Below are 14,321 nucleotides of genomic sequence, written 5' to 3'. Positions count from 1 at the left end.
CCTATGTCATGGATCTGAAATTTAATTCTTTCATTCCCCTCTTCTTCTTTTAGATGATTCTAATCTTAGAATCTTAGAGGTCTGTATCTTTATATGGAGGGAGGAAATCATAATTTTTTTTAATTTTTACTACAGGTTGGTATTGACGTTGGAGAACCGTAAGCTGGACTGCATTTACTCTATTCTTAACAAAAGCAATTTTCTTATTTATTAAACAGGGGCCAAAGATTAAAACCAAATATATAATAAAATTGGTCCGGCCAAAGCAGAGAATAAAGTGGTCATCCATGGAGATTTAGAGTGCCATGGCTCAAGCCATTCCTGTTGAGCTGCTTGATCTCGCTTTTTCTTTTTTAATCTTTTTTTTTTTTTTTTTTAAATTTCTGCACAGAATCTCTGGCTATTTTTGTGCGGTCAGCAAGAAAAGCATAGAAGCAGCATTCTTTTTTTAGGGCTGCACATAGTCTTCCTTTTTTAAAAATATAATAAATCCAGGCCTCTGTAATGGTTCTATTTATTCTTTTTACCTGTCCTGAACTTTGGGACCTGTAACTTTTAATTAATCTCCATTATCTTGGCCAGTCCCTGACTTACCTGGGCAACAAAGGCAGGTTCATTATCAGACCCGATTACCGTGGGTATCTCAAACCTTGGGAAGATTTCTTCTAGGATCTTCTTGGCCATCACATTGGCCATCTCAGTCCTGGTAGGAAAAGCTTTTACCCAGCTTGAAAAGGTGTCTATAAAAAACTAATAAGTACTTGTTACCATACTTGGCTGGCTTCCCCTCAGTCTTCTTCTCAGGAGGCATTCTGGAAGGATTAGCATTAGCCAGTTGGCAAGGCATACAAAGTTTTATCACTGAGCCAGCCACTCCTGGTGTCTCAGTACATGATAAGGGGATGTTCTAACCAGTCTCTGCAGATGTTAAACTCTTAGGTGGGTTGGACAATGCATCTGTTGGACATATTTTAGTCCTTTTTGTCTCTGCAGATGTTAACAGCCCTTTTTGTCTGTATACTGCTCCATGCAGTGTCAAAAGCATACCTGCTGTCAGTGTAAATGTTGATAGACTTCTCCTTTGACATTCGTAGAGCTTGCATCAAAGCCACAAGTTCTGCTTTCTGGGCCGAAGTCCCTTCAGGGAGGCTGCTGGCCTAGAATCCTTGTTTTCTGTCCACCGCTGCTGCCCCTGCCTTCCGCTTACCTTTAACCATGAAGTTACTGTCACCTGTGTACCAGCTCGGAGTCCCAGGCCAAAGTTGATTCTTTAGATAGTTTCGGGTCTTCTGCCAGAATGTCAGCGCAGTGATGAGTCAAGCAGTAGGGTAGNGGGATTGAGGACAGCAGGGGGAGTGAAGGTCATTTGTTCAGTCAACAGAAGGCTCTGGTAATGTGTCACACGAGTGTTGGTCTTCCATCGGTTAGGGGTCTGTTGGATAATGTTTTCAAGAGCATGGGGTGCCGCAGTTATTTGCTATCTCAGAGTAGGCTTATAAAGGCTTTCTGATGATCTGGGGTCTACACAAACACCTCCCCTTTTATGGTTAGGAGTACAACGGAGCCGCTAAGGTTGCAAACCCAGGTATCCAAAGCCTGCAGAGCAAGCCAGCAGTGTCCAAGAATTCTTACTTGCCTTGGTGTAGTTGGAGTGGGGAATCTCTCAACTGCCAAACACAGAGCTGGCTAGTTCCCTGCCTGGCAGTACCAGGACCTTGAGATCTATTCATTTCTGTTAAAGTTTCTCTACTAGCCCGTCCCCCACATGGTTTGGTAATTCTTTCTTGTTTGTTTGTTTGTTTTTGTTTTTCAAGACAGGGTTTCTCTGTGTAGCCTTGGCTGTCCTGGAACTCACTCTGTAGACCAGGCTGGCCTCGAACTCAGAAATCCACCTGCCTCTGCCTCCCGAGTGCTGGGATTAAAGGCGTGTGCCACCACTGCCTGGCTGGTTTGGTAATTCTTTAGGAGGGCCCACGTACAGACACATCTGCATGGTGGCAGCTTACTACTGCAAAGGGATGAGGTACAAGCAGTAAGGAGGAGAGGCTGCTGGAGTATGTCAGGTGCCAGGCAAGAGTTGGCAAGGGTCTTCCCTGTCCATCACAGTCACATTGGACGGGTGCATTCCCTCAGCAGCGAGATGTGACAAACCCTGCAAAAAGCTGCCTCTAGAGGCTCCAGCTAGAGACTTGGAGTCCAGGCATTTTACTGAGGAGTAGCCATGCTCTCATCCATGGGATGACCATGGTATCATCTGATACCCACACATTCCAACACCGCACTGTCGTGGGAGAGCCTGCAGCAGTGGGAGAGCCTGCAGCAGCAGAAACTGCATTGTCAGAGAATGACCAGAACTCACTCCAAACCCAAGTTCCAGAGGTCAGCCCAAGGTCAGCTTCGCAAGCGGCCTTCCTAAAGGCAGAGAGGACCTGGGTCTACTGTGGTCACTCCCTTCTGTACTGTTTCTAAAGTTGCTCTGCCCAGTCACCTCGGTGTGTCGGCTCATGACCTTGGCTCTCTAGAGAAACACTGGCCTGGGTCCTCAAGTGTTCTGCTTTGGGAAACGGTTCGGCCTTACACTGACAGCCGGGGTCACTCACTGTGTGCTTCTCTCTCTCATCTGGATGACTTGGCCCCATCACCCTGGTCTGTCAGTTCTCCTGTATCGGCAGCTTTCCCATTCTTTGTTTCCCAGATCCTGGGATGCTGAAGCTGCCCACAAGCCGGGCAGGCTCGGACCTGTCCCACTGCGTGGGAGAAGCCCTAGGTGTAGCTGTCATTTGAAGCCTGCATTTCAACATTTCAAACTTGATGCAGCGTTGGGAACCTTGCTTTGGGATTTGAACCTCTTGACTCTCACTGCTCATCTGGTTCTGTATCGTTCTCTCTGTGTTTTCTGCTTTGAGGTTTGGCTGCTTGGCTTCGAGCATCTCACATGATCACAGTGTTTTTCACCTTCTTACGTCTTGGGCAGATTTGCGGCTAGCCTTCCCCTGTCTCCACACCACCAGTGCCCACCAGCCCTAAAGCTATGTCTCTAGGGAGTACTCAGGCTTCCCGGGGCCTCTCCTCAGGGCTGGCTGTCACATCATGTCTGCGGTAGGTTGGGTGTGTCCTTCTGCTCCTATCTTGAATTGAGTCACATTTGTGCGTAGGTGACTCAATAGTCAATTTTTTTTCAACAGACTCCCTGTTCTGTGGTTGCTGGGGCTTTTGGCAGACTGGTGAAAGGGGAGTTGACGTGACCAGTGTGTAAGCCAGGCTGGTTGTTTGTGGACTTGGGGCACAGCTTCACTCAACATACCTGTGTCTCAGGGACGTTACCCACCCAGGGGGAATGGAGAAGGCAGGAAATATGGAATCCTCTTTGCCCCCTAAAACTGGTTAGTTGTCATAGACTCTGTTCTCCTGTAAGTTTTGTCATTAAATAGCTCTTGGGGAAAGATCTTTACTGGCTTGGTGAGTAGAATTGTAAGCTTCACCTACTTCTGCTTTAAGGGCCACAAAAAGAGATGTGTTATGTGAGAATTTGTTGTGTGATTTAGGACTGTCTTAGGCAAGAAGCACGTGTCTGACATTGGCTGATACTTAGGTTCATGAGCTGTTTTGAGTGGAATAGTAGTGGAAGCCCTGTGGAATATGAAACTGATTCTTTTTCTTTTTTTCTTAAAACTTTTTTTTTTTTTTTAAATTTAGGTAGCTGCAGCAACTGGCCATACAGTAGTATTGGTGGACCAAACAGAAGACATCCTGGCAAAATCTAAGAAGGGAATTGAGGAGAGTCTAAAGAGAATGGCAAAGAAGAAGTTCACAGAAAACCCTAAGGTAAGTTCTTACCAGTGGCTAAGGCCAGTCCTCTGATGGCTCCACCTCTGTGTGTGTGTGTGTGTGTGTGTGTGTGTGCATGAGTGTCTGCCTGTGTGGCTTCACCTCATTGTATGCTTGTGTCTAATTGCTTGTGTAAAACTCATAACTGTTTTTACAAGTGTTTCTCAACCTTCCTAATGCTGGGGCCCCTTAATACAAGTATTGCATACACAGGTAGAGTCATGTTGGGGTGACCCTCGACCACAAAAATTATTTTTGTTGCTAATTCATAACTGTGATTTTGCTACTGTTATGAATCATAGTATAAATATCTGATATGCAGGATATCAGACATGTGACCCCTGTGAAATGATCATTTGACACCCCACCCCCACCCCGAAGGGTCAGGACTCACAGGTTGAGAACCACTGGTTTAGACCAAAGTAACTTGCTACTATACACTCTGTTTGGGGCTGTTAGAAAGCAAGGGTCAACCATTTTGCTTTTGGGGCGGCGGCTCTAACATTAGGTTTGTGCAACTGCTGAGCTCGATGTAAGACGCAGAAAGGGAAATCAAGGATCGTTTATTCTGCCAAAAACGAGAGGCGAGAACGAAACAGGAAGCTACATTTGGGAGATAAAAACTGAAATGCTTTAGTAAACACTGTATTTAGAGAAATGCTTTGGTGGTGTGGGCACAACTAGGTCCAATTGTTCTCAGTTTTCTGAGCAGAGAAAACGGAAGCCCGAGTGAGACGGGGCTTTTGTTTACTGGTTTTCCTTGTTGGAACTTGATATGTCATTGAGTATTTACATTAGTTAGAAATCTGCACAAGTCACCCAGCTGAATTCTTATTTCTGTTATCACCCTGGTAAAAGTTGCTTAAGGGGCTGGAGAGATGGCTTAGTGGTTAAGAACACTGACTGCTCTTCCAGAGGTCCTGAGTTCAAATCCCAGCAACCACATGATGGCTTACAACCATCCATAATGAGATCTGATGCCCTCTTCTGGGGTGTCTGAAAATAGCTACAGTGTACTTATAAATAAATCTTTGAAAAAAAAAAAAAAGCTTAGCATATAAAAATCTTAAAAATGAGTTGTTCAGGCTGGAGAGATGGCTCATCAGTTAAGAGCACTGGCTGCTGAGTTCAATTCCCAGCAAGAAAACCCAACAAAACAAAAAAGTTGCTTAAGACTGATTGGAGTGTTTGTATACAGGTAGAGTCCAAATAAGATATTTATGCTTTTTTTCCCTTAATTTAAATTTAATTTTCAATTATTTTAAAAACTAGACACATTAGTTATTCTTCTCGTTGCTATGATAAAATTACTGGATAAATGTGATATAAGACGTGTTTATTCTGCCTTATGGTGTTAATTCTGCCTGGCAGGAATAAGACCTATACCACAATTTTTTGAGTCAAGTTTGAAGCAAGCTTTATTAAATACTGGCTAGGATCCTGGATACTGTCCAGGGCCATACCCAGGATTCCCCAAACTGTAGTGCCAAATTGTGTTACTCAGGGACTTTGTATTTCTCACCTTTGTCCAATCAGGGGCAGTCATCCATCCTGACGTACTTCCTGTCTATGCACCTCCCACTTACGTGTGAGCAAGCACACATCCTGTGCAGTTGGGGCAACCAAGCTTGTTTGCAGGAGCAAAGACACAGGGCTTATTAATTTATTATAAATGACAGCCTCCAGCATTAGTTATGTGTCCTTGGGCAAGTGGGGCTTCCAGGTTAGAAGCATGTTTGTTTTCTAGATCTCTAAACTGAAAACGCAACAGCCCTTACAGTTGTTCAAGAGAACCACTCCATGACGGTGGAGAAGTCATAGTGGTGGATGGAGAGGGCAGGATAGCAGGAGACTAGATGGTCACGCTGGCCCACAGTCAAGAAGCAGAGAGCCACCAAAGCTCGTCCTTAGCTTGCTTTCTTATTTTATTTAGTAAGGAATCCTTGACCAAGGAAGTGTACCACCCATGAAGATGGGTCTCTCCAGCTCACCTAACCTAATCTAGATAGACCCTCACGGGCACACCCCTAGGCTTGCCTCCTAAGTGATAGACACCAAGTCGGCAAGACAGCATCATCGTTAGCATACACACACACACACACACACACACACACACACACACAGAGAGAGAGAAAGAGAGAGAGAGAGAGAGAGAGAGAGAGAGAGAGATCTTGAGTTCACATATGAGAGAAAACATGACATTTATTTTTCTGAGTCCGGTTTATTTCACTTAACATAATGACCCCCCAGTTGTACACATTTTCCTCCAAGTGTAATGATTTCATTTTTATTTATGGGCCCGTTGTGTATATGTGAACCACGTTTTTCCTCTCCATCCATCCATTGAGGGGCATCTAGACTGGTTGCATTCTGCAGTCTAGATGCCCCTGTCACTAATGCAGTGATAAGCGCAGATACGCAAGGATCTCTGTGTTATGTCCACTTAGAACCCTTCATTGTAGCTCTGTATCCGGTATTTGTGAGGGACCTCCATATCATCTTCTAGCAGGATATGACGGTCCCCCCTTTTCCATAAGCTCGTCCCCCCTTTTCCATAAGCTCGTCATTTGTTTTCTGGATGATGGCCATTCTGTCTGGGAGGGGAATGAATGCTTAAACCCATTTATTGGCAACTTTTATGTCTTTTGAAAACTGTCACCCATTAGCACCCTTGTTGATGACTTTTGCTGTTCTATTTGAGACATCCACAGTAGTGTATGTAATTGCCTGAGGGGGTCCCTGCAGGTGTCACACGGTCCCTGCGAAGAGATAAGAAAATCTGGTGCGGACTGACTTTGTCAACCTGGATCCATGCCAGGTGGTTCGTTGTCAGCATATTTAAAACACAGGACAATCTGGGGAAAGATGTCCAGGCGACAATCAGCCCAATACCAGATGCACCATAAAGCTTAAGTTGTGACGACACACAAACTCTTTCACAAAGTACACGTGACCACGAGGGTAGGATCTGTAAGCCAAAGTCCTAGAATCCAGTGTGGGCTCTGAGGACGGCATAGAGGTCAGCAGGCCATAAAGTACACGTGACATCTCTCCTAAGGATGGATGGGTCTAGGGAGGGAAGAGTCTGGGATAATCTTTCTGAAGAATTTGGGTGAGGTCTGCCTCTAGCAAAAGCTGGGTGAGGTCTGCTTTCCATGAATTGGGGGAAAGGTCACCAGGCCAAAACACCAGCCATTCTCAGCTTTCTGGATGGAATGCAGGTATTTAATATTGTCTCCTCCGCCAAGGAGACACTCCTGCCTGATTAACATTCCTGTTCTCTTGGTGTGTTTCTCTGTGGTAAGGACCTCTGGCCTCCAATGACCTTACAGTTTTTATTGTGGTTTGTTTTATATATATATATATATATATATATATATATATATATATATATATATATAACTTAAGATTTGCCATTTTAACCACTTAGTGTTTTCTCGTGTATATGATGAGTTCTACCTTCCATTACGATGTTTTTCTACACAGACACAGTGCATTTTGATCCTGCTTGCTCCATTACACTCTCTTACCTCAGCTTTCAGCACTTTTAAATTCGGTGACACCGGTTATATTTGTGTGTGTGATATTCTAATGTCGTTTCATGATTTTGACCAGAAACTGTATTCATTAATTCACTCTGGCCCCTCCCCCCAGTAAACAAACGGTCATCACTGTTGGGCTTGTCCACAAGCTAACCTTCGCCCTGGTGTCTAGAAGCACATGATGCTCCTGTCTCTCCACGGGGAGACTGGGAGCTTTCCCGTCTCAGTTCCCAGTGACTTGTGTTCGCTCTGGGTGTGTTGGTCTCTCGGGCCTCCCTCCTGACTCAGCAGGGCCTGTCTGCCCCCTTGCCTGCAGGGCTCAGTGAACACTCTCTTCTCCTTCTTGTCTGTCCAGGCTGGGGATGAGTTTGTGGCGAAGACCCTGAGCTGCCTTTCAACCAGCACCGACGCGGCGTCCGTGGTGCACAGCACAGACCTGGTGGTGGAGGCCATTGTGGAGAACCTGAAGTTGAAGAATGAGCTGTTCCAGAGGCTGGACAAGTTCGCTGCAGAGTGCGTAGCTGACTTTTTTTGGCTGGCTTTTGAAAGCTCCTTCTCTGACTCCTGAGCCTCCCTTCCCAACAGTAGGGCTGCCTCTCTGCTACCTAACTCCTCTGTCTTAGGGCTTCTACTGTTGTGAAGCGACACCGTGGCCATGGTAACTCTACTGGGGCTGGCTTACAGTTCAGAGGGTTGGTCCATTATCACCATGGCGGGAAGCCTGGTGGCACGCAATCATGCGGTGCTGCAGAGGTTCCTGAAAGTTCTATATCAGGATCTTCAGACAGCAGGAAGAGGGAGCCACTAGGCCTGGCTTGACCATTTGAAACCTCAAAACCCCCTCCTCCAAGTGAGCTTTGACACTCTTCCTCCTCTAAGGCCACACCTACTCCAATAAGGCCACACCTCCAATAATCCACTCTCTGTGAGTGTATAAGGGCTATTTGCATTCAAACCTCTGCCATTCTGGATCCTGAGAGGGGCAGCGAGGTGGGCTTGCCAGGAGCAAAAGGGACCTCAGGAGGCAGTGGTAGGCATCGTGAGAACAGACTCTCTGGAGGCAGCGTCTGTGAGACAGCTCATTTAGTGTGGGGAACAAAGGCGACTTAAGCCTTTGGGGGTGAGTCTACGTCATTGGCCTGGGCCAGAACTTTGGGGACGCCTCATTTACATAAGGAGGAATTCCAGGTGCCCTTGGACGTGACCTTATAAGGCAAGAGGAAGTTCAACCTGGCTCCTGGGCTGTGTGACCTCTGCCAGGGGGCAAACTCTGAGGGCACGGGGACAAACACAGGCCGGACAGGGGGGAGGAGTGATCCTAACCTCTGCCAATCTCAGGAGATTCCCAGGGTTTGGACTCCCCTCAACCCCGCTCTTGCTCTGACCCAGCTCACCACAGCTCCATGACTGCCTGGACCCACAAAGCTCCATAACCTCTTTGCAGAACTACTGGGTTTCATCCTATGTTCCTTGTCTGCAGGAGGGGTGTAACTGCCCATGTCCAGTGTCACACCTGTGTTTCCTGCAGTCACTGTGGGACACAGGGGAAGTCTTGAATAAATGCCTGCTAGGGGAGTTCAGGGTGGACCAGACAGAATGGTTTGATCGAAGGCAAAGCGCTTTTGTGCCATTTTGAACGCTTTTCTGTTTTCAGTTTTATTTGGGTTTAACTGGAACCCCCTTGAGGGCATTCAGTGAACACTGAATCTTCACCAGGCTTCCTGGGGAGAGCAGCAGGAAAGGCAGCCATCGCAGCATCACGGAGGAGTTGCCAGGCTTGTAAGGTTGTACGTAGGTAACACTGTAGGGTCACACTCTAGAACCGCCTCTTAAAGTTTGACTCTTAGCTTTGGGCAGTTATGACGACTGACCAGTTCACTGACGTGTGCTTATGCCCACGTGATGTGTCTCTGGCCCGTGGCCTACTTGGCCACACTTCCCTTCTTGGTTAGATCGGAATGGAGTAAAGAAACAGGACAAAGAGGACACTTCTGGTCCTGGGGTTTGTCTCTCAAGTCAGCACAGAGCCTGGTAAGGCCATCAGACCAAGGCCAGTCTACAACGAGGTGACCTTCACTGAAGCAGTCTGACCTTGATGCGAGGTCACCTAGTGGCAGTGAGCGTCCAACGCCCCCTGGTGTCAGTGGAGGGTAAGGAGAGGATGGGGGAGGGGCAGTCGGGAGGCTTGGCCAGCTCTACCAATTCTCTGTCTGACCTGCGGATGGCCCAAGGTTTACAACCTGTGATTGAAGGGTCTTGAGGTAGAAAATTTCAAAGACCTTCCCAGTTGCTACCTTGGATTTTTAAAAAGCCCGCCCCAGAGGTTGAGAAAAGTCAATCAGTTAGTGCCTGACCTAAGGCCTCGGAGACCTTCGTCCCTTACCTACCTACCCACTTAGTCTCCATGCACTCACCAAAGACTGTCTTCTGTAGTCCAAGGTGACAACCTCCAACCCACAATCCTCCTGCCTCAGCCACCCGGGTACTAGGTGTACATGTGTATTTGGATACTCCCAGGCTTCTCTCCTTTCCAAATTACTGATTTCTTTTTGCCCCAGCTGCTTTCTTCCTGCCTGCCCCTGACTTTGGTCAGCAACCCCATAGAGAATATGGTCAGTGAGGGTCACTGCCCTTGGCTACTAGGACCAGATCCAACTGTGCTAAAGGGTGTCCTGCTGGTTTGTTAGTTATCCACAAGGTGGCGCTGTAGGAACGGGATTTGCCATGGTGCCTTTGGCACCCTTACTTTATTTCTGGTCTTAACAGATGAAGTTTTGAGAAGAGAATTGGATTTGGTCTCTGACAGTATGAGATTTGCAAGCTGTTAAGTTAAGGCTCTATACGCATAAAATAAGACAGAAGTGAGTTTTCAAGATAGCCTGTAAAGCAGAGGTCTGTGAGCATGTGTCATGTGTGTGTGTGTGTGTGTGTGTGTGTGTGTGTGTGTGTGTCCCAGGTTCTCTTGAGACTAAACTTCCCTTTTGACCGTGTTCAAAGCCTGTGTTTTCATTTCCATTCTTGTCTAATGACCAAATTAAAGCTCTGCACTAGTGGGGGGAACTGTCCGGTGCTCCTTCGGGGCGCAGCTGTGTTTCTCTGAGCACTGTTGACAGTTTCAAGTGTCCGATCACTTCACTGTGCCACGTCTGGTAGTCTCCCCACCAACAACTGCCTCCTCTTTCCTTCACATATCGTGAAAGTTTACTAATACGTACAGACGAGAGAACTTTAGTGTCTAGAAATTCAGGAGAGCCTGAAGATGATGCTTTGCAAGCTGGTAATTTAAGATGTGGGGATTTAAATGAAAACGCAATCGCTAGGTTTCAGCCTGTCCTGTAGACGCGCCTTCTGACTGGCTTCCTCAGCGGGGATGTGGGGTGGGGTGGGGGGTGGTGTCAGGTCGGCCTCGTGCACCGGGATGATACAGCGCCGTGGTGCTGACCGTGGGCTCCCGTGGGACTCATCCTGGCTCTCCACTGTTTCTTCTCTCCACAGACACACCATCTTTGCTAGCAACACGTCTTCTTTGCAGATCACAAACATAGCCAACGCCACCACCAGACAAGACCGATTCGCTGGCCTCCACTTTTTCAACCCCGTGCCCATGATGAAGCTTGTGGAGGTCAGTGGGCATCTGGTCCTGATGTTGTGTGACACGTAACCAGAACCTGGAAGGTCGATACAAAAAAAAAAGCCCCTTTGTATCTCTGTTGTCACAATTGTCCTCTTCAGGAGAGGAAGAAAAGGCAGCTCTACTTTGTTTTTTTTTTATGTGCCTGAGCCAGGGCCAATGGCAGTGCTGACAGGGACACCAGACTGGGAGGAACACGAGGTCACTGCCATGATGAGAGAGACAGGGGAGACCCATACATCTTCATGCCATCTTGCTGAGGTCAGCTTGCTCCATGCTGGAGCTACGCAGGTCTTCTCTGACATGGGATTCTAGCTCGCCTGTCACTCCTGGCGTGAATTCTGGTCCCATGCAGAAGTCCTTCACTACTACTGGTCACAGCATGGAGGCACAGCTCCATGCTGTGACCAGAGCTATTAAAAGCAGCTTCCTGCCGTCTTGAGCCTCCTGACCTCAAAGACGAGTGATAGAGTGATAGAAGGTTAGGGCTGGGCTTGCCAGCCTCCCTGTTTGGGCTGCTTCTGCTCGCTCGCTGGGAAACTCAGTGGAGGGAGATGGAGTCAGGATAGACAGTTTGCACCTGACATGTGGCGGCTTGCCCTTTACAGGGGTTAATTAGAGGGTCTCTGGGAGCGACTGCCATTAAAGCAGCATTTGGTCTGAGGTGGTGGAGTTATTGCCGTGCGAAGTGTGGGGGACGCTGCGGCGTGGAGCCAGGCAAACCTCCAGACACTGGCTGGGGCCGCCCTGGGGTTCGTTGATGGTTGCCCTCTCAGCTAGCCCTTTGCCTTCTGTCTCTGCACTGCCGATGCCCACCATAAGTGTGTTTTTATCAGTTCTGGCCACTCCATATCCACTTTTTTCTCAAGTGACAGGTCCAGTCTTTCTGCAGCGGGTATTTTCCTGTCCTGTGACCTTGTTCCTCTGGTCTTCTAGGCTGCTGCTGAAGTAGAAAATGGGCTGGAGAGATGGCCGGGTGGTTAGGAGCACTGGCTGCTCTTCCAAAGGACCTGGGTTCAAGTGCCATCACCCACATGACAGTTGACTGTAACTCTAGTCCCAAGGGATACCACAGTGTCTTAGGCCTGTTGGGCCAGGCATACAGTCAGGCAAAACACCTATCTACCTAAATTGGATGTTTATAAAGGGGGTGAGCAGTGGAAAGAAGAGTTGTGGGAGGTGGAAGATGCAGTTTGCCCTGGCACAGCAAGCAGGAAAGGGGAGAGGTGTTTATTCAGCACTCAGTGATCCGTAGGTTGTAGTTACTGGGTGACGCGTGTTTGCGTTCTGCACATAGTACACATTCTGTAGCGCTACTGAGAAGAGCAAGAGTCATTTCTACTTCGTCTTCTTGAGAAATGTAGTGTATTGGTTAACAGATAATGCTTAGCAAATGTTATCATTTTCTAGAAAATATTCTAGGAAAGTGTTCAATTCTATTAAGTATTTATAGTCTTTTTATTAATTTTTATTAGTTCTTTGAGAATTTCATATGATGGGTTTTGATCATATTCCACTTCCCCACACACACACACACACCCACACACAACCCCTTCCAGGCTCAGCCCCTTTCCTCTCCTCCCCATGTTGTATTCTCCTTTTAGTAAATGAAACCCATCATGTGCCTGTACTCTTTGGTGTGTGGCTTCCCACTGTAGCATCATTGACTTACAGGGTGGGCTGCACCTCAGCTAGGGGTGGGATTTCCTGCCCAGTTCCGCTCTCCAGGCTGGGTTTGTTTTATTTTATTTTATTTTATTTTATTTTATTTTATTTTATTTTATTTTATTTTATTTGTGTGCTATTGGTGCTGAGCACCAAAATAAATGGGGCGGTGAGCCAAGGGGTCTTTCGCTTCCCCGGAGTCGAGACTTGCGTGGGGGCCGTAGATGATCTGTCACGTGCTGTCCTTCGTTGCATGAGAGAATGTTTATGCATCCCTCCTACCCCTTTAAGCCCACGACTTACCTTGAAGCCCCGAGGCCGGCAGCCATTGTCCTCGCTGTGGATCCAACACGGGCCTTGGCAAGCTTCTTAGAAGAGTTTGAAGGTCTCTGTTCATGGGAGCTTCTGGTCCGTTCTGCGTAGCTGCTAATTTGTGGGTTCTTCTATTTCCCACCCTTTATTCCCTCGGCCCCCGTTTCACCCCCGTCACTGGGTAGGAGAGAAGGAAGGACTGTGGAGAGAGCTAAAGATCGCAGAATCTAATTCTGTGTATTTTAGAGAAGCCAGAATTTCAAAAATGTCACTACAGTTCTGTCCTCGTCATACCTATGTGTCCTTTAGGTTTGTTTCTGTTTCCACAGACCTGCTCCCGCAGTGGTGCACCCCAGCCCCTGCTGCTCCCGCGATGGTGCACCCCAGCCCCTGCTGCTCCCGCGATGGTGCACCCCAGCCCCTGCTGCTTCCGCAGTGGTGCACCCCAGCCCCTGCTGTGCTGTGGGCTCTCCTTTGCTTCTCATGTCTTTCCTCCCTGAGCAGACCTAGCTGTCTTCTTACACAGGAGGCTTCTTCGTTCCTCATTTCACAGAACAGATGGGGACACTGATGAGGGGCTACTGTAGAAGCTCAGCCTCCTTACTTTGACTCTAGTTCATGGTCATTCCTGGCATTTAAAATCTTTGTGTACATAGGTGGTGTGTGTAACTCACCCTGGGCTCTCCATGTAGCCCGATCCAGTTTCCGACCAGTCCCCGAGATCTATGATTCGGAGGTTACGCTTGGCGCTGCTGCTTCTAGCTTCCGGTTGGGTAGCGGCTGTGCCCTTTGTGTGCTGAAGGGAAGGTCATGAGGGCTGCTGGCACTAGTGCCATTCCTAACTGGGGGACTGCCTGGGTCCTGCTGGCAAAAAAATGAAAGCATTCCTCTCCAAGGAACCCACTCTGAGGCACCTTGAGGGGCCCGAGAGCTGGGGCATCTGGGTGGGCGCAGGTGGCACGGTGAGATGGGTACTCAACTAGGAATCCAGATGCTGTGGCTTAGGTACATTCATCTGCAGCAGAGGTGGGTCCCATGCAGAGAACCTTAAGAGCAGCTCCCTTAAGAACAGCCTCCCCCCATCTTCTCCAAGACCTCTCCACAAACACATGCAAGCACGCACGCACGCACGCGCACACACACACACACACACACACACAGAGAGAGAGAGAGAGAGAGAGAGAGAGAGAGAGAGGGACAGAGAGAGAGAGAGAGGTAGAGGGAGGGAGAGAGAGAGAGAGACAGAGAGAGAGACAGAGACAGAGACAGAGACAAAGAGAGACAGACGGAGACAGAGAAGGGTGGGTTATCAGTATTGTTGCCTGGTTTAAAAAAAAAGAGCC

General features: G+C 47.9%; 1 protein-coding gene across 1 annotated transcript in view; it reads left to right on the top strand.

Annotated features, from left to right (window-relative positions):
* The window catches only part of Hadh (hydroxyacyl-CoA dehydrogenase), a 46,605-nt gene that overhangs the window by 22,061 nt on the left and 10,223 nt on the right, over positions 1 to 14,321 (top strand). The window contains exons 2-4 of the mRNA XM_021196044.1: positions 3,697 to 3,825; positions 7,726 to 7,883; positions 10,866 to 10,992. Coding sequence (XP_021051703.1) covers positions 3,697 to 3,825; positions 7,726 to 7,883; positions 10,866 to 10,992 — 414 coding nt within the window. The remainder of the gene's footprint in view (positions 1 to 3,696; positions 3,826 to 7,725; positions 7,884 to 10,865; positions 10,993 to 14,321) is intronic.

The sequence above is a fragment of the Mus pahari genome, chromosome 4, assembly GCF_900095145.1.
Source record: "Mus pahari chromosome 4, PAHARI_EIJ_v1.1, whole genome shotgun sequence".
NCBI lineage: Eukaryota > Metazoa > Chordata > Mammalia > Rodentia > Muridae > Mus > Mus pahari.
This window is presented reverse-complemented; position numbering and strand designations above follow the sequence as displayed.